This window comes from Phoca vitulina, unplaced genomic scaffold (assembly GCF_004348235.1).
Source record: "Phoca vitulina isolate PV1807 unplaced genomic scaffold, GSC_HSeal_1.0 scaffold54, whole genome shotgun sequence".
NCBI classification, from domain to species: domain Eukaryota; kingdom Metazoa; phylum Chordata; class Mammalia; order Carnivora; family Phocidae; genus Phoca; species Phoca vitulina.
The window spans coordinates 7,713,869-7,732,038 of NW_022589757.1; the positions used below are offsets into that span (position 1 = coordinate 7,713,869).

General features: G+C 41.6%; 1 protein-coding gene across 1 annotated transcript in view; it reads right to left on the minus strand.

The window, feature by feature from the left end:
* ADCY10 (adenylate cyclase 10) overlaps positions 1-17,972 on the minus strand; it is an 82,654-nt gene extending 64,682 nt beyond the window's left edge. The window contains exons 1-7 of the mRNA XM_032389422.1: positions 15,294-17,972; positions 8,376-8,581; positions 7,600-7,704; positions 6,444-6,482; positions 6,103-6,246; positions 4,956-5,161; positions 3,187-3,283 (exon numbers count right to left, since the gene is read on the minus strand). Of these exons, the coding sequence (XP_032245313.1) occupies positions 3,187-3,283; positions 4,956-5,161; positions 6,103-6,246; positions 6,444-6,482; positions 7,600-7,704; positions 8,376-8,523 (739 nt within the window). The 5' untranslated portion in view covers positions 8,524-8,581; positions 15,294-17,972. The remainder of the gene's footprint in view (positions 1-3,186; positions 3,284-4,955; positions 5,162-6,102; positions 6,247-6,443; positions 6,483-7,599; positions 7,705-8,375; positions 8,582-15,293) is intronic.
* Between the last annotated feature and the right edge of the window lie 198 nt (positions 17,973-18,170).

Below are 18,170 nucleotides of genomic sequence, written 5' to 3' on the forward strand. Positions count from 1 at the left end.
TAATAGATTATAAAGAGGAAGAAGTGATCAATATGAGATGGTTTAATAAGAAAGGGGTTCACAGGAGAACTAGAGAATTTTACCGGATCTTGAATGACTTCTGGCATATTTCTAGAAGGATTGAGGAGGGCATGCCTAGCAGAAGGACCATGTCAGTGAAGTCAAGAATGAGCACAGTGTGTTAAAGGACTGGTGAAGATGCTAGCCTGGCTGGAATCCCGTATGAGTACTGGAGATTAAGAAGAAATGATATGGGGGCGCCTGGGTGGCTCAGTCAGATAAGCGTCCTACTCTTGGTTTTCGGCTCAGGTCGTGATCTCCTGGGTTGGGAGATCAAGCCCTGCGCAGGGCTCTGTGCTCAGCAGGGAGTCTGCTTGAAGATTCTCTCCCTCTGCCCCTCCCCCTACCACTCTCTCAAATAAATAAATAAATCTTTAAAAAACAGGAAGAAGAAATGATATGGAACAGACTGGAGAGAGGCAAGGGAGCAGGAATTATAAAGGTCTAGGCTACTGTAGTGGCAATATTATGGAGACGTATGTGTGCCTATAGTAAAATAAAGCATCTGGCTGGTCCTTGTTCCTGGTACCTGGGAAGTAACTTCTAAATCTTTGGAATTTCTCAAATAATGGGATTGTCTTTGTTCTTCATGGTAGGCCCTTTGGACCACAGCTGAATTTATGCTAATGAGGTCTCAGGATGGGGCCGCTTGTGCTGAAAAACCCCAACCCTGTGATTAGAGGGTTGGGGCTTTGAGCCATGTGATATGAGCCTGACTTCCGACCTCTGAGGAAGGCAAGGGGGCTGAAGATTGAATTTAATCACATGGCCAATGATTCAATTAATCATGCCTACTTAATAAAACCCCAATAAGGGGCGCCTGGGTGGCTCAGTCAGTTGGGTGGCTGCCTTCAGTTCAGGTTATGATCCCAGAGTCCTGGGAACAAGCCCCACATCCGGCTCTCTGCTCAGCAAGGAGTCTGCTTCTCTCTCCTCTGCACTTGTGTTCTCACTTTCTCTCTCAAATAAATAAAATCTTAAAATAAAATAAAATAAAACCCCAATAAAAACTGAACACCCCAAAGCCAGGATGAACTGTTTTTGGTTGGTAATTATACAACGATGTGCAGGAAGGGGGATGTGCCCTGAGGACACAGAAGCTTCATGTTTGAGACTCTCCACACTTTACCCTAAGTGTCTCTTGATTTGTATCCTTTACAATAAAACTAAAAGCATGAACACAGCATCTCCTGAAGATCTGTGAGTCATTCTAGTAAATTATTGGGAGCACTGGGGCAACCCCTAGATTTATAGACAGTTGGTCAGAAGTACAGGTGGCCTGGTGATCCCAGAGCTTGTTGCTGGTGTCTGAAGTTGCGGCGGGGTGGGTGGGGGGGTGGGTGGTGTGTCTTGGAGAGAATTTAACCTATGAAATCTGTGCTAACTCCAGGTACTTAGCATCAGGATTGCATTGTGATACTGCAGTGCCCAAAACAAAGTGTGAAGAGGCCCTATACTGAAGGCACCAGTAAAGTCTAGGGGATGGGATCAGGTAGAGCCCAAGGGGTGTCACTGGACCTTCTCCATCTCTGGAGCTTTTTGGTTCTTGGCCTTTCCTGATCAATTCTACAACAGTTTCCCCCCTGCTCCACCTCCTGCCCCATTACATACTACAGCTTAGTAAACGTATAATCTACTCTTTGTAATGTTCAAAATACGTAAGACCTGTATGTAGATGACAAGGAAGAAGAATGATTCAAAGATGCTTCTGAAGTTTCTAGTGTGGAGGAAGAAACAATTGCAGGAGAAAGGCAAGTAGCTGAGTTTAGACATTGCTGAAATCAATTTCTAGGCCCACGCCTGAGGTGCCATGTCAGCAAACCGAAACTTCGGGAACTGTCATGTCCCTGGAAATGCCCCACTTGACCAGAATGCGGTATATCTAGCCAGCCAATCCCCAAATGCCAAGCCAACTCTCCATCTTCTCAGCCCAAACAAGGTTGACTGTGTGGCCCCAGGCAGTTGGATATTTTCTATTTGCTGCTTCCTTGTTCTTTATTGTACGTCTTATAAAAGCTGCTTGTCTTCTGCCTCATTTTGCAGGTCTCTTAAAGGAGACTGTCCACTTCTTGAAGCATTTGAGTTTGTTTGCATCACCTAAATTGTCTTTAACAATTTTTTAACAACACGTTAATGTTGGAGTACCTGTTTGACCTCCAGTAGAGATGACCCGTGGGCAGTTTTTTTATGAATCTAGAAATCATGACAAAAGTCTGGGCTGAATTCTGGCAAGTAGGGCTGGATCTTATGTGAAGGAAGCAACTTGCAAGACGATGAGTAAGTGCCTCCTTAAATTCCATGCCCTAGGCTCCTCCTTTCCTCATCCTAGTCCCAGTCTGCTGGGAGTCCTAGGAATGTCAAGCATGGATGAATGGAATGGATCTCCAGGAGGTCAGTAGGAAAGACTAGAGGGGTCAAGAACAGATCCCTAGAATTACCAACATTTAAGGAACGAGAAGGAGACTAAGACTAAGTGGAAACAGGTGGCTTAAGGTAAAAGCAAAACTAAGAAAGAATATTCATGAACCCAAGGAAAGAGGAGAAGCTTGTGTCCATAAAAAGAGAGTAATCTAAGGCCAACCAGCTAGGATGAGGCCTGAAGAGAGGTCACCTGCTTTGGCAAGTTGATGGTCATTGGTGGCCTTGACCTCAACAGTCTCAGTAGACAGGAGAAATGGCTAGAAGCTAGATGTCAGGGGCTCAAGACTGAAGAGTAGGTGAACACATGCCCCCCAATGCACATGCAATTTTCACCCAAGTTTATTGGGTGAATAAATAAATGAGAAGATAGAAGAAGGAGGCACAGACATACAGATTACTCTTCTGAGAACTCTGGTGGTGAAAATTTGGAGGGGAAAATAGAAGTTTTATTTTTCCTTTCATCATGGGGCAGACTTGCACATGGTAAGGGGGAAGAGTCATTGCCAGAGCAGAGATGGAGGGCCTGGGGAGGGTTGTGCTTGGAATCACTGTCGTGAGGAATGGGAAGGAGGTCCCCTTTGTGTGCTGCTGAGGACTGGGAGCTGTATTGAGGAGGCCTGCCACTTATAATAGAGCCCTTGGTGTTGGTAAGACCCTACTGACCACTGGTAGAGGCAAAGGCTCTTGTCAATGGAGTGTACTTACTTTTGTGGTCACCAGAAGGGTAATAATTCATGAAAGTCATACACTTTGTGAAAAATTCATCAAAGTTAAAAGTAGAAGGTGGTTTTAAAAAATTAACCTAAATAAAGAAAAAAAAAGAGAAGTTTTCGGTTATTCTGAGGGTTGACCAGTCCTTTGAATAGAATTTCTCAGCAGAAAGGGCAGGGAGTATGTTTTTGCATGTCCAGGACATGGTAAACAGAGACTGGCATACTTAGACAACAAAGATCTTTCATTTGGATGTGATCACATTAAAACTTTCTGATTAGTCCTTAAGATCTCAAACTTCAGTGTGTACACACAAGGCCACACCAGGGGGCTTACCTGCATACTTTTCCACTCAGAACTTTCTTCTTTCTTTCCTTCGTAACATTTTAATGTAAATAAAACCTGGTTAAACTATATATCATTTCCTTCTTATATTATAAGGATAAAAGGACAAAGGGGAATGATGCCCAAAAATGTTGGCGGAGCATCACCAGCAATAAGATTCATACCAAGATCAGGAACCCCATGGTATGACACACAGAATGATACAACCTCAGTTCTGTGGTGTTCTTGCCTCCCACCCCATATGAGTAACCTTAGTCCAATAATGAGAAAGTATCAGGCAAAACCAAATGGAGGGACATTCATCAAAATGGTCAATACTCTTATTAAGTATCAAGGTCAAATAAGACAAGGAAAAACTCAAGAATTGCTATTGATTGCAGGAGACTAAGTAAAAATAAGAACAAAATGCAGTGTGAGATCATGGATAGAATCCTGGAACATTCCACTGAGGATATTGAGTAGGAAACTGGTGAAGTCCAAGGAAGGCCTTTAATTAGTGAATGGTATCGTACCGATGTTAATTTTCTGCTTTTGACTACTGCACTCTGGTTATGAAAGATGTTAACATTCGGGGAAGCTGAGTAAGGGATATATGGAGACTCTGTATTAATTTTGAACTTGTCTGTGAGTCTAAAATTAATTAGAATTAAAACAGTTTCTAAAGTTATAAGGAATGATTGAAGAAGATGGGGAACAGGGAATTGTTAGCCAGCTATATCATGTAGCCTGGGCAGCATTGCAGGGAGAGTGGTGGGTGAGTGTGAGGGTTGTAGACTGAGGCACAATGTGGGAGGGCCTCTGGCCTCCACCAGCGGCTACCCAGATCTCCACCGCCTCTCTGTGGGCCGTGCAGTCCATTCCCGGGGTTCAGCTGGTGGCACAGCTCTTCTCCTTGCTACGCACGCCCGAAGTCCAGTCCCAAGGACCATTCTGCTTATAGTCAGTCTTCAACCTCACCACAGTGTTTGCTACTAGGCAGGGCTGTGGGGAAAGTCTTCCCTCACTGAACGGCTGCCCCTGCTCCCCTCCTATCCTCACCCTCAGTGATCCCTCGCCCTGAGTTAGGAGGGTGTTGAGTAGTGAAAGTGATGGCCGATGGTGGCCCTCAAACAACAGCCCTCTGCTCCTAAGGAATAGGCAGAAGACCCTCCCTCTTCCTTAAGCAAGGGCCCTAGCTCCACCAAAGGCCTCCATACCCAAAGTCCACATCCTCAGTGAGCACAGAGAAGCCTAATCATCTCCTCTTGAATGCCTGGCCTTGGCTCCTGGACTAAAGCCTTGTAAGTCTAACTCAGGCTGTCCCACCCGAGTCTCCAGCCCAGGAGCTTCACGCCACGGGCCTTCCCAGCAGCTTCCTGACAGGGGGCCCCCTGGCACAGACGGACGGAACTTTCTGCAAGCGGCAGCATGGCACCTACCTTGACTGCTCTCTGATCTGGAATTCTCTCAATTTCGATCATGCTCCGGTCGCAGAGCTGCCAGCAGTTTGGGGACAGAATGACATCGTTCATCTGCGCCATGTTCTGTGCCAGGCGCACATCATCCACCGCCTGCCCGATCACCAGAAAGAAGCTGCGTGTTTCATCTCCGAAGACCAACATGGTGATGTGGCCTGCAGCCAGGGCTGGCAAGGAGGCAAGCACCAGGAGTTCTGGGTTAGTCCCCGGCAGCACTGGTTCTCGGAACAGCCTGAATCTCGGTGTGACTGCGCGACGTCAGAGTGAATGTAGTTTCTGAAGTTTGACAGAGGTGTCGGAAGACGCCCCTGTGGGCCCAGGCCTTCCAAAACTCCTCTTTCTCCTGAGCTAGAAACTCGGCTACTAGCTTTCACCTTTCTGTGACATCGCTCTCTCTAGATGGCCCTCTCAGTCCCCAAAGTTATTTTATCCTTTCTTCAATTTATTTGTACTTAAGAGCAACAGAGAACAACTTCAGTAATTCCTTCTGGAGAGGATTTTCGTTTTATCAGAGACTGTGGCTTTAACTAAAAAGAAACCCTTAGGGTTGAATTTCAGGCAACAGCCAGAGGGGAAAAGGTTGGGGAAAAGGAGTAGGTCCCATCCCAACAATGTGCCCTCTGATTGTTTTCAAGTTGAGAGCTGAAGGTTTCGGTACCAGAGCGACAGAAGATAGAATGTTGTAAAATACAACATATATACAAACTGTATGTGCGAATGAACTACTCGTGATACACAGTTCTTTCAAATGACTGACAGCAGCAAGACCTGACAATAATAGCAATAATAGTAATAATAAAGACTAGTTTGTGGAGTGGTTACTATGAGCCAGGCACTATACTAACTGCTTAAACTCACATTTTGTAAGAGCCTATGAGGGAGATATTAGGATTAGCCCAAATTAATTAGGATTAGCCCAAATCTTAATTGGTAAGTGAAGGAGCCAAAACTCCTTCTGGTTAGTCTAAGTCCGAAGTTCAAGACATGATGGGCGGGCTGAGACACTATGTTCCACTATATTCTGTGTTTTCTCTTAGGGAGAGAGATGCCTCAGGGGTTGGGACCCATTTCCAGAATGCTGGAGCATCTCTCTTTTCTCCAAGCTTACCGATCTTGACTCGGACATCCAGGCCTTCTTCAGACTCCTGCGTCTCAAACAATCCATGGATCTCCAGGCTACATTTAATTACCACCGTGATAATGTTTTTCAGTTGCCTTCGCTCCACCTTCCACAGGGCTAGCAGCGCATCACCTTGAAGGGACAGACACACCGGGGGGCTTCTGAGCTGCCCTGGGGATCGGTCTGTTTTGTCTGGAATCTATAGACCCTTACTCTTCAAACATGCCTCAAGCCAGCCACTGCTTTCTGTGAGGTGTCTCCTTTGTCGGAGCACAGGCCCCTCGGCACACCTTCCTTACCCCTCCCATCTCAGCGAGTCCCCCCCATACCTGCAAATTTTAAGATGTCTCCTCCAAAAATCAACACTTCTGAGAAAAAAAAGAAAATAAGGTAAATCAAACTCCAATTTCTTAAAGCTAATGAGAATTCATTCTTCATCCATGGAATAGAAAATCGGTCAAGAGAACATCAATTCAGAGAATAAACTTATACTAAAGATGTCTCAGACACATCACTTATACCCATTGGAGTGTGTTTCCTCAACTGTAGAAGGCACACATTGAACTAGATGATGTACACGCTCTGTTTCTGTGAATGGGAAAAGATAGGACAGAAGGTGGGATTTCTGGTGAGGTCTGAGGACAGCGACTACTCCCATGATAATGGAATGCTTTTTACTGATCAATATATGTTTTAAGCTGGGGCTTAAGCATGGGTGAGTGGATGAGCGGCAGGATTCCACAGAAGTGAGAATCCAAAAATTGGGAAACCACTACAATGGTCAACTGGGGTTTTGTTTATTACCAACTTTCATTTTGTTTAGGCTTTATGACATAAGTGGGCATTTTTTTCTCTTATTTATGCATCATCACAAATTTGTTGAGCACCGTTGTGCTGAGTGGGACACAAACAGGAATTAGATACAGTTTCTGCTTTTAAGGAACATTAACTTTTGTTTAGTGGGTGACATTAAGATATTACTAGGGAAACTCACAGCCCGATAAAAGACTAGACCCTGAGTTTACCTTAATAGAGTAAATCTTTTCTTCATGAATAGTTCAAATTAATAATACAAATAAGATGGTAGGCAGAGGTTGAAAAGTCAGTTGTGCTTCTGAATTCATCATTAGAAGACAGAGCACTAATGAGTTAGTTAAAATCACTCATCTATTCATACAGCATTCTCTTAATGACATTTGGGTTATGTTGATGCTCGCTTTTTTGAGTCATCGAATATAACTAAAGTTCTTTAAAGGTAATCTCTAATTCAGTCTTTGGTGCAAAACACTCTTTCCCGCAAATAGTCTGTATTAGTAAGGTGTGATTACATTCCTTTACTTGCACTGTATTGTATTTCAAAAAAGATTGGTTTCTTACACATTTCATGAGGAAAACAAAGATAGCATTCTGTCAGGTTATAACCAAAAAATACGGGAAAACAATCAATGAAACATACTTAAGTCAGAAACCCATGGGGACACTTACTCTCCACTATTGCACTGATGTAGTGGTTGAGGATCTCCACCAACTGCTCAGCCCCTCGGTCCATGTACATGGCTGTGCTGAACTTCTCAGTCATTGCAGTAAAACCTGTAATAAATGTCCACCTCGTTTCCTTGGCTGCTTGGAGGAACCAAACAGAGCCAGGAAAAGAGGAACTCACTAGAGGGCACTGAGTCCTAACTTTTAAGAACGGGCAAGGTTTCTTCTCCATGATCTTCAGCTGGTCGAGTGTCAAACATGCAGCCTCCCCTATCTATGCTTATTATTTTAGGGATCAGGGAAAGATGCCAGCTACCTCTTCCCTCCAAATTTCCTCACCCTGTACAGGGATGACTGCAATTCCTTTAACTGGTGTAGGACTTCCATTCCATGATAATGAAAACACACAAAATGGAAACACGTCTGAAGAGGTGACAAGTTTACTGTTAAGATGTAAATAACACCTGGGGAGACCATTTCCTGAGGTCAAGTTTGCCTGGAATGTGTGTGGGGCTTGGGAGCTAGACTCAGTGAAGTTGGACAGGGACATGGAGCCTAAAGTTCCAGGCCTGGAACTGGGGCATCTTAAAGGTTTGCCCGTGACTGGACATGTTGGGGAAGGGAAGAATGAAAGGGCCAGGTACACAGGCTATCCCTCCCTCCTCCTGTTTTCTCCATAGGAATGTCTGCTGTAATAGCGCAAAAGCTCAAAAATGGCACCCCACTCTGCAATCAAGCTCTGTGAGTTCACCCACATGAAAGATTCCCTCTGTGCTTGCCTGAAATATCAACAAACATCAGGACCCCATCAAAATAATCCACAGAGGGTCGCTCTGGAGAGAAATCTCCATAGACAATGAGGTCCGGTAGATGAGCTGCTATTCTGACGATGGCCCGGTCCTGTGATTCTTCTCTTCGAGTGCTCATGTTCAAGGCAAATGTTCAGGAATTTATGGTCACAGCAAACAGTCCCCAAATAGACCTTCTACAAAGAAAAGCTGAGAATGGAGGAAATCTGACTTTTTTTTGGAAATCTGACTTATATTCATTTACTCACTTTCCTATTTCTTTTTCTCCACTTGCTTTGTTCTAAACTGTGGACTACTTATTTAAGTGACCGAGTGGTGATAATGCCTGAAGTGTTGAGTCACACTTGAAAAGGGCCACTTTTCTATATGGAGAACCCCTCATACGCTGGGCCTTCAACCCTCAACAGCTGTGACATATATGAGCACCATTACAAACGAAATGGAGTGAAAAGAGAGTAGCTGAATGAGTCCATCCATTTTCGTGAAGGGATGAGCCCTCAGGATACAAGTCCTGTTGAAGAGAGGCCAGTTGCACTATTCGCTCAGTCTATGCTCCTTGTCCTTCTTCTGTCCTCATGGTTCATCCTCCTCTCTCCCTCCCTTTTGGTCTCTCACCTGTTCTTTCTCCTTTTTGAAAATTTAAAAAAAAGTGTAGATGTGAGTTTATGTGGGTGAATGTTTATATAAAGATGAGAAGCAAAGTAGTATCACATACAAGCAGGAGACGACGTGTATTAAGGTATAGTCTTAAATTACAAGAGGGAACAAATTCAAAGGGGTGTGTGTGCGTGCGTGCGCACGTGCCAGGCTTTAAACTGTAAGTTAAAAGGGAAATGTTGAAACTTTAATTTATTGCCCAGTTAGTTCTTTTTTTTTTTTTTTAAAGATTTTATTTATTTATTTGACAGAGAGAGAGACAGCTAGAGAGGGAACACAAGCAGGGGGAGTGGGAGAGGGAGAAGTAGGCTTCCCGCCGAGCAGGGAGCCCAATGCGGGGCTCGATCCCAGGACCCTGGGATCATGACCTGAGCCGAAGGCAGACGCTTAATGACTGAGCCACCCAGGCGCCCCTATTGCCCAGTTAGTTCTAAGAAAACCAGAATTTCCTAAGGCCTTCGTTTAAGCTGTTGGGGTCAATTAAATGTTCATGCCTGAGTGTTGTAAAAATCATGCTCTATCACCGTGAACAGAAATAGCATACCCAACATTTTCAGAGCAATCCAAGTTCCTGGAATAAGTGATACAGATAATAAGAGAGTTTAAAAAAAAAAAAAAAGGAACTGTTCCTGACCATCAGGGAGAAACTGGTTAGTAATTTCAACCAGACACAGGTCATACTGGGGTATGTGAGAGCATTGGAAGGAAAAAGAGAGATAGTTAACATGTATCATAGACTTAAGAAAAACATTTAAAAAAAAAACAAGGAAAAACATTAGTATATTTAGCAAACTCTAAAATGTATAGAAACCTCTAAAATTGAGTACTTAATATTAGGTACTGAATAACCTTTAAAAGGAAAAGCCCTGGCAAACTCAAATATTAAAAAGTGAACAAAAGATAGACATGTACCTAAGGTTAAAAAAAAGGGGGGGGGGCGGCATTTAAAAACTCAATGAAAACCACAGCATGTACTAGGAACAGTTAATAGAGAACATGTAAATGAAATAAATAATTTCAGATAGTGAATTTGGTAAGTGTTATATGACTTATAGGCAGGGTGGGAGAAGACTGAATTCCCAGAATAAGCTGAGACTTAGGAAAAATGCTGAAGTTAAGAAAACTTAGAGGGAGTTATAGGTTTTATTAAAATCAAGGAAATTATTAAAAGAGAAATAAGGACAAAGTTTCTGCCTTCTTCACTATGGAGAATTGAAAAGTATAACAAATATCGCTAAGAAAGAATTAAACTCCAAGCTTAGAAGGTAGTGATAAAGCACCAAGTCACTTTAAACAAATTCAAGTAGTCAGCCCCAGATAACCTATATACACAGATACTGAAGGAATGGACAGATGTAATCTTGAGAACAAGAGAGGAGCTAGAAAACTGGAGATGGTCACATTCTTTTCTGAATTTCAAAAGATGAGGCTACAGAAAACATAGACTGGTAAATATGTTTCAGTCAGTATAAGCTAGGTTTGCTTCATAAACAAATATCCCAAAATGACAGTGGCTTGAAATAACAAAGGCTTATTTCCTGTTCATTTCTTACTTGTGCTACATATCTATTGTAGATTGTCTGAGGCTTTGCTCTATTATTGCCTTCACTTTGGGATCCAGGCTGGGACATTCTGGCTAGCCAGACTAGGACTTGATGGGGCCGACTCATTCTTAAAGTGTCCTCCCAGAAGTGACATATTTCTCTTCTACTCACATGACATTGGCCAAAGAAAATTATGTGAACACAATTTCAAATAAGTGTGAAAGTGCAATTCTACCTTGTGTGCAGTGGGAGGCAGAGTTGGAATATTTGTGAAAATTCAAATATTTGCTGAAATGTGAGCACTTAGATCAGCAGGAGGTGATTAAAAGGAGTTAAAATAGATTCAGAGCCAAGAGAAAAGTTATTAACTTTTTTGAAGAGTTATTAAACTTCTAAATCAAGAGAATGCTGTAAAGTATATCTTGACTTTAACAATGCATTTAGCCAAATTTCTCACATCCTTATGGGTAAGATACAAAATTATAGGTGATAAAAACATGGTTATCTGTTAACATTGTTAACAATCCTACCTAAAGGATATGGATTCGTGTTCTATCGTCCACTCAGAGGGAAGCCTCCATGGGCATGCTAGAGGACTTAAAGATGTAATTGGAAAGAGAGCCAATGTACTGAATGACAGAATCAGGATCTTAAAATATCTTTTTTTAAAAAAGATTTTATTTATTTGACAAAGAGAAAGAGAGCGAGTACAAGCAGGGGGAGCAGCAGAGGGAGAGGGAGAAGCAGGCTCCCCACTCAGTAGGGAGCCCGATGTGGGGCTTAATCCCAGGACCCTGGGATCATGATCTGAGCTGAGGGCAGATGCTTAACCGACTGAGCCACCCAGGCACTCCAGGATCTTAAAATATCTTTTTTTTTTTTTTTTTTTTAAGATTTTATGTATTTGAGAGAGAGAATGAGCGAGTGAGAGAAGACTAGCAGGGGGAGGGGCAGAGGGACAGAGAGAAGCAGACTCCCCACTGGGCAGGGAGCCCAACATGGGGCTTGATCCTGTGAGTCCAGGATCATGACCTGAGCTGAAGGCAGACGCTTAACTGACTGAGCCACCCAGGCGCCCCAAGATCTTAAAATATCTTAATTGACTGAAATAATAATAAAATTTCAGAAGAACAAAGGCAAAGTGCTATATGTAGAATTTTAACGAAATCAAATGCATCAGCATATGGTGTGAAAAACTAGATTTACTGCAAATTCCATGCCGTTTTTTTTTAAAAAGAATTTTTATTTATTTATTTGTCAGAGAGAGAGAGAGCACAAACAGGGGGAGCAGCAGAGGGAGAGAGAGAAGCAGGCTCCTCACTGAGCAAGGAGCCCAATATGGGACTCGATCCCAGGACCCTGGGATCATGACCTGAGCCGAAGGCAGATGCTTAACGACTGAGCCACCCAGGTGTCCCTCCATGCTGTCTTTTAAAAAACACTTTTATTAAAGCATAACATGCAGGAAAATGAACAATTCGTAAGTGTATAGCTTTATGAATTATTACAAAGTGAACAATCCATGTAATTCCTACTGATATCAAGAAAGAGAACATTACCAGCACTATAGAAGCTCCTTCCATGTCATGGCCCAGGCACGCTCCCCCCCCCAACTTTTTCCCAAAGGTAACCCCTTCTCCTTATTTCTAACACCACAGGTTATCTTTACCTATGTTTTTAAACTTTACATAAATGGAATCATACTATATATATTCTTTCGTTTTTCTCATATGTTTGTGATATTCATCCATGTTATATGTATATCAAGAACATTCCTTTTCGGTGCTATCTAGTATTCCACCAGCTGATTATACCACAAATATTTATCCATTGTACTACTGACCTATTTGTTGTTCCCAGTTTTAGGCTATCAGAAACAATGCTGCTAAGAACATTCTTGTACATGTGTTTTGGTAAACACATGTGCATTTTGCTTGGGCATCTACTTAGGAGTGGAGTTGGTGGGTCACAGGATACACATATATTGAACTTGAGTAGATCCTGCCAGGCTTCCAAACTGGTTGTACCAATGTATACCCTACAAGCAAGATATCAGACTTCAGAAGCTCTGTATCCTGGCCGACATTTGCTATTGTCAGTCTTTCAAAATTTTAGCCATCTTGGTAGGTGAGTGGTGGTATGTGTGGCTTTGTTTCCCTTGTGGGGAACTTTGTGGTACTAATGAAATTAAGCACCTTTTCATATGCTTATTGGCCATTTGGATATGATGCCATCTTAAGGTATGTGAGTAGTGTTCAAATCTGATCCAGAGCATTGGGTTTAGTTGTGTCCACTTTATTTGAAGGTCACTAACAATGGAACATGAGTGATGGGAGAGATTGGAAATGTCAGGAGATGATGACATTCAGGTGAAATGCTAGTTATCTTCAAATATCTGGAAATGTGAAAGTTGTGAAGAAACAAGGAGACACAGGTCCCTGTGCAAAGTCTAATGCAGACCCCTGCTTTTCACATACTAATCCCTCTACTATTTCCCTCAGGTAGGGATTGAGTGTGGCTAATCGAGAATAAAGTTCACAAGAGGGTTGAGGAGTAAAGGCAGGTTGGAGATTTTTCCTCAGTAGAGGGGGTCAGTTTATCAAAGAACGGATGATCTTAATAGGTTTCTGCAGGCATGGATGCTCTGAAAAGGCTTGCACAGGTGTGCTAAGCAGCCACAGAACTGAGGTAGGATTGAAGAGAACTGAGCAGGGCTGGAGCTTTATTCCCTCTCCTGCCGCTGCTCACTGACTTCTCAACAGATTTTTCTTTGGCTACCATTTGTGAGACTACCAGAATGAGCACAATATATAGGACATCCAGTTAAATTTAAATTTTAAATGAACAATGAACAATTTTTAAATATAAATATATCCCAATTATTACATCTTATCTAACAACCCTGCTTCCAGCCTGTCAATTCTGCAAATACCATACCCTCCTCAAATGCACAGTGTAGACCATCTTGCTTTAGTTTGAACACTGTGTGGAAAGTGGGTTAGATTTATTTTTTGTTGCTCCAAAAGCAGGAACTAGGATCGATGGCTGGCAATCACTGGGAGGCAAATTTAACAATGTAAACTCCCCAACAGGGCAGTCTGGGAAGCACTGGATTTCCTCGTGAAGGGCACACCACAGCTGTCTTGCCTGCAAGGTTGTAATGATTCTTACATTTAATGGAAAGATGATTGCTAAGATGCCATTGTTTTAAATAAGGTGATCTGAGAACTTGGACAGGTTTTTTTTTTTTTTTTTTTAAGTTTATGACTACTAGGCAGGGAAAGTAGATGCATTTGGCCACTAAGATGACAAATGTATGAGGGAAACTAGAGTAAGAAAATGATTTGTCCATGAGCTGAAGAGGCCCAGACATCTAAAATGAATACCTGAGAGTTTGTCTTATGAACACTCATAAAACAACAATAGAAAATTCCTATTTTAGAAGAGTAGATTAATATTTACTTTGTGGCACATTTCAACTTATTGAGACCTCTTTATGTGAGGCATTTTACATTGGTTGCCTCAAAACAGCACTGTGAGGTAGGGCCCCCACCCCATTTTATAGACACAGAAACTGAAATTCAAAGAAATTAATTTGCCTTAGGCCACACAGCTGGAAAGCCCAGGTTGGCGGGATCTGAACATCCATATTCTTTCTACCACACCTTGCTACATCCCATTTGTATATGTTTTATGACACCTTGGGGATATTAATGACCTAGAGAAAAGATGCATTTAATTTTAGAGTACTTCCAATGCATGTTGATAGTGGTGTCATCAATTATTTGGCCAACTCAGTCACAGTCAAGAAGAGAGCATGAACAGAGCAGGCACTGAGGGTGCATGAAAGCAATGAGGAATGAGGATATCGGAAGGACTGAAAGAGCAAGCAGGCGGATGAGACCCCAAAGATATACCAAGATAGAGTTTCCTGAAAGAAGGAAGAAGTGTGTGGGGTTTATTCTACTTAAAACTCAGCAGTATCCAAAAATGAAAATGAAACTAAAGATCAATTATATCCATTATGGTTTCTCTAAATACCTTTTCTAGAAACTTCTAATAGATTTCAGCTTTCAACCAGTTGTTACCACTCTGTAAAATCAGGTTTTACAAGAGCCCAAAGAGGAGATACTCTGAACTTAAAGGGATAATGTTGTGTCAGGAAAGCTTGCCAGACCACTCTAGCCAAGGCAACTTTTCCTCTGAGTTATGAGGACACTTAGTGTCTATAAATGTACATGCCTTATTTTCTATTTAAACATCCTTACCTATTGATCTGCTTATATCTTCCTGTGAATTGTAAACTCCTGTCTTAGAGACCATATTCTACATGTCCTTGTTTCCTCCAGAGCATCTTCCTACCACCCCCCTCACACGGTAGGCATTTGCTATTTGAGGACCAATAAAAAGTAGGCTATCAAGGGAGAAGTTGCAGGACAGAGGTAAATAAAGATGGCAAGCCAGAAAAATAGAGCATCCAGGATACGTAAGATGAGGCAACATTTAAGACTTCCAAGTTTCTAACCTCACTTAAAAGACTGACACAGATTTACATCTGTCTATCTATCTAGGATACCTAGCCCAAGGAGTTCCCACTTTCCTCTAAGCTCCAATACCTGTCTTCTTCCCAGAGGGCTGACCTCACCTTTACCTTTGCAACCATTCTTCCTACTGAGACTCCACATACCTCCTCTTTCTCCAAGGCTGAGGGAAAGCCAGAGCCTAGATCAGCTACTAGATCTTTCAGGAATGCAGAAAACAGAAAAGGGGCCTGGGTGACATTATTCTGAAGACAGAAGTGCCATGTCCGTGTATGGCCCATAAAATGACAGTTTTGTCTAAAAGCCGTTTTCCAGGCCACACCCTCATCAGAAGCTCATTGTTTCACGCTCACTGACCATGCTTCTGATTGGCTGGCACTGCCCTCCCCTCCCCCACCAGTCCCAGCGGCCTATCTCCTACAGGGACTGGTTGTTTCAGGTTCTCCATCCGGACATGTGGGGCAAGGGTCTGGGAGACTGATATGACTGACTCCAAAGTAGTTTTCATAACTCTTTCTCTGACCTCGTAGAGGGTGGCTGAAATTAGGCAATAATTAGTAGGTTATCCTAAAGCCATGTATCTCCTGAATAAGCAAACACCCAATTTTGATCAATAATGATTATGGCTTTTACCAGGACTATGAAATTTATCAGTTATGCTTTCAGAACTTTAGGGATTTTTGTGAGGTAAATTTTTGTTTGAAGAATTACATACCCGTCTTTTTTGATTGGGCAAGTGCACATTTCTAATCAAATTCACCCCAAAGATAACTTGCAATCCAATGTGGCACTGGATTTGGGTTTCTCAATCCAATGTGACACTGGCAAAATATGTTTTAAGAGGGTTGCATATTTTCTAACAGCTTAAATCACATTTTGATTTTCTAGCTGTTCTTATGTATGTCACAACTACAATTAACATTTAGTGACACATATGTAAAACTTGAATTTAAAAAAGTTGAACTGAAAAAGCAAGTAATCATTCTCAAGCAAAGTCCAGCCCTATAATAAAACACATTTGTCTTAAGGGAGGAAAAGAGATTCATTTAATTATATTTTGTCAAGAAAATTTTCTGATGCTAGTTGTGGAAACCAGTCTTAATATAATTAGAATCATACTTCATATAATTAAACAGACCCCTTAGGGAGAAAGCCCATCTAAATACCAGTGCTTTCTATTTCTGTTTCATTATACAAACAAGCTCCAGTAGGACCTGTTTTGCTTCATGGAGAGGAACCTGGGCTTTGAGGTCAATCCTCGTTAAGATTCAACCTTTCACCATCATTTGAACAACTTAAAAAAAAAAAAGAACCTGTTTAACTATGGAGAATTGATAGCACTGATGTACTTTGGATCAGTGTTTCTTTGAAATGAATGCCAAACCACAAAAAAGATTAGGTTAAAGAATTTATCTCTTATTGAGCATTCTCCACCCCGCCTTTGGACCCTCACCCCAAGCAGCTTGTTTTCTGTTTAATCTGTGAAAGCCTCAAGAGTTCCAACAGTTACTACCCCAGAAGGTGTGCAAATAGGTTAACACAGTATACCCTCTTTGCAGGTATAGTTTGGTCTAAGAAAGTACTTTTTAGGTCTACCTTCAATTAATAAGCTTACCATTTTCCGAAACTTCCTACATTTATTTAATTTTACACCAATCATCGACGAGGTCTTGAGTTAAAACATTATTTCAATTAATCTTTACAACAATCCTATTAAGTAAATACTCTCGTACCCCATTTTACTCTTGAAAATACTAAAGCCCAGAGACAAAGGTTAATAAGGTCTCACAGTTAATATGTAGCAGAGTTGAGCTGAAACCCAGGCCTATTAGACCTGGCATTGAGTATTTACCTAATGAAATTTTCAGTAAGGACTGGTTAGAAATTTTGATAAAGAAATCAACTTAACTAATCAAGTGATTTGTACCATTTGTACTTTTATGGATGTTAGTACCCACACTGGTAGTAAGGACTTCTGGTATATAAATTCTCAGTTTTTGAGAGTAGTTGTGAGACTGGTCAGTGAACTCTATGTTTCAAGTGGCAAGAATTTTCGATTGGATACTTATTAGAGTCATTTAATTTTTAAGATTCAATAATGGGATGGATGAAGTTCCGGGGCATAAAGAAAGCATGAGCTCGTGGTCTATCAATGGAACTTCTGAGAACCAAAAGGAAGAGAATTGTGATTGCATCTAAATGCTACTATTAATTTGACTGACAAGTGGGGCTTAGGAGAACCCATATAGGAAAGAGGAGGTTTTAATGAAAAGGAAGGGAAACATCAGTTCAACATAAACATTTTAATAAACTTTTTTGTGTCTATGCCATATTTCATAATAGATGGTTTTCCTAAAGGCTTAACCTTAGGAAACACACACGTGTGCTCACACATGCCACACTAATTTAACAGCATGGTTTATACAAAGAAAGCAGTAAAAATTGGGCTCTTCAGGACCTCTTCACTTTTGCCTATGTCAAATTCTCTAATCCTTCCTCCTCAAAGATGGACTAAAGAGAAGGGGTAAGTGATAAAGTGCAAGGTTTTCACTAATTGCCAAATTTTGATCAAATACATTATTTTAAAAGTTCTTTTGTCATTGCTTCTTCAAACTTGGAAATAACTTGCTTTGCTGATTCCTCTGACTACTACCTGGGACGAGCTCTACTAGAATTTTTAGAAGGAAACTCAGTACTCCAAACAGAAGCTCAAATCAAATAGACTGCTGATTATTTCTAGCACAGAGTAATCTATGTCCAGTCTCTCTTCAAAACAGGGACAAAGATCACAATGTTTTCAAAAGCTGACTTACATCCAGGGTACTCTACCAGACACTTTAATCTGCCCAAAGTCATAGATTACAAATCACAGAGCTGGGATTCAAATTTAGGACTCCAGAGCCTTTTCTACCACATTATATCAATTACAGAATATAATTCAAAAACTTAGAGATCCTTTGTTACCCTGTGGCTGTAAAGGAATGGCTAGCCATTCCACTACCCACTTCTCACTCTCCTTAGCT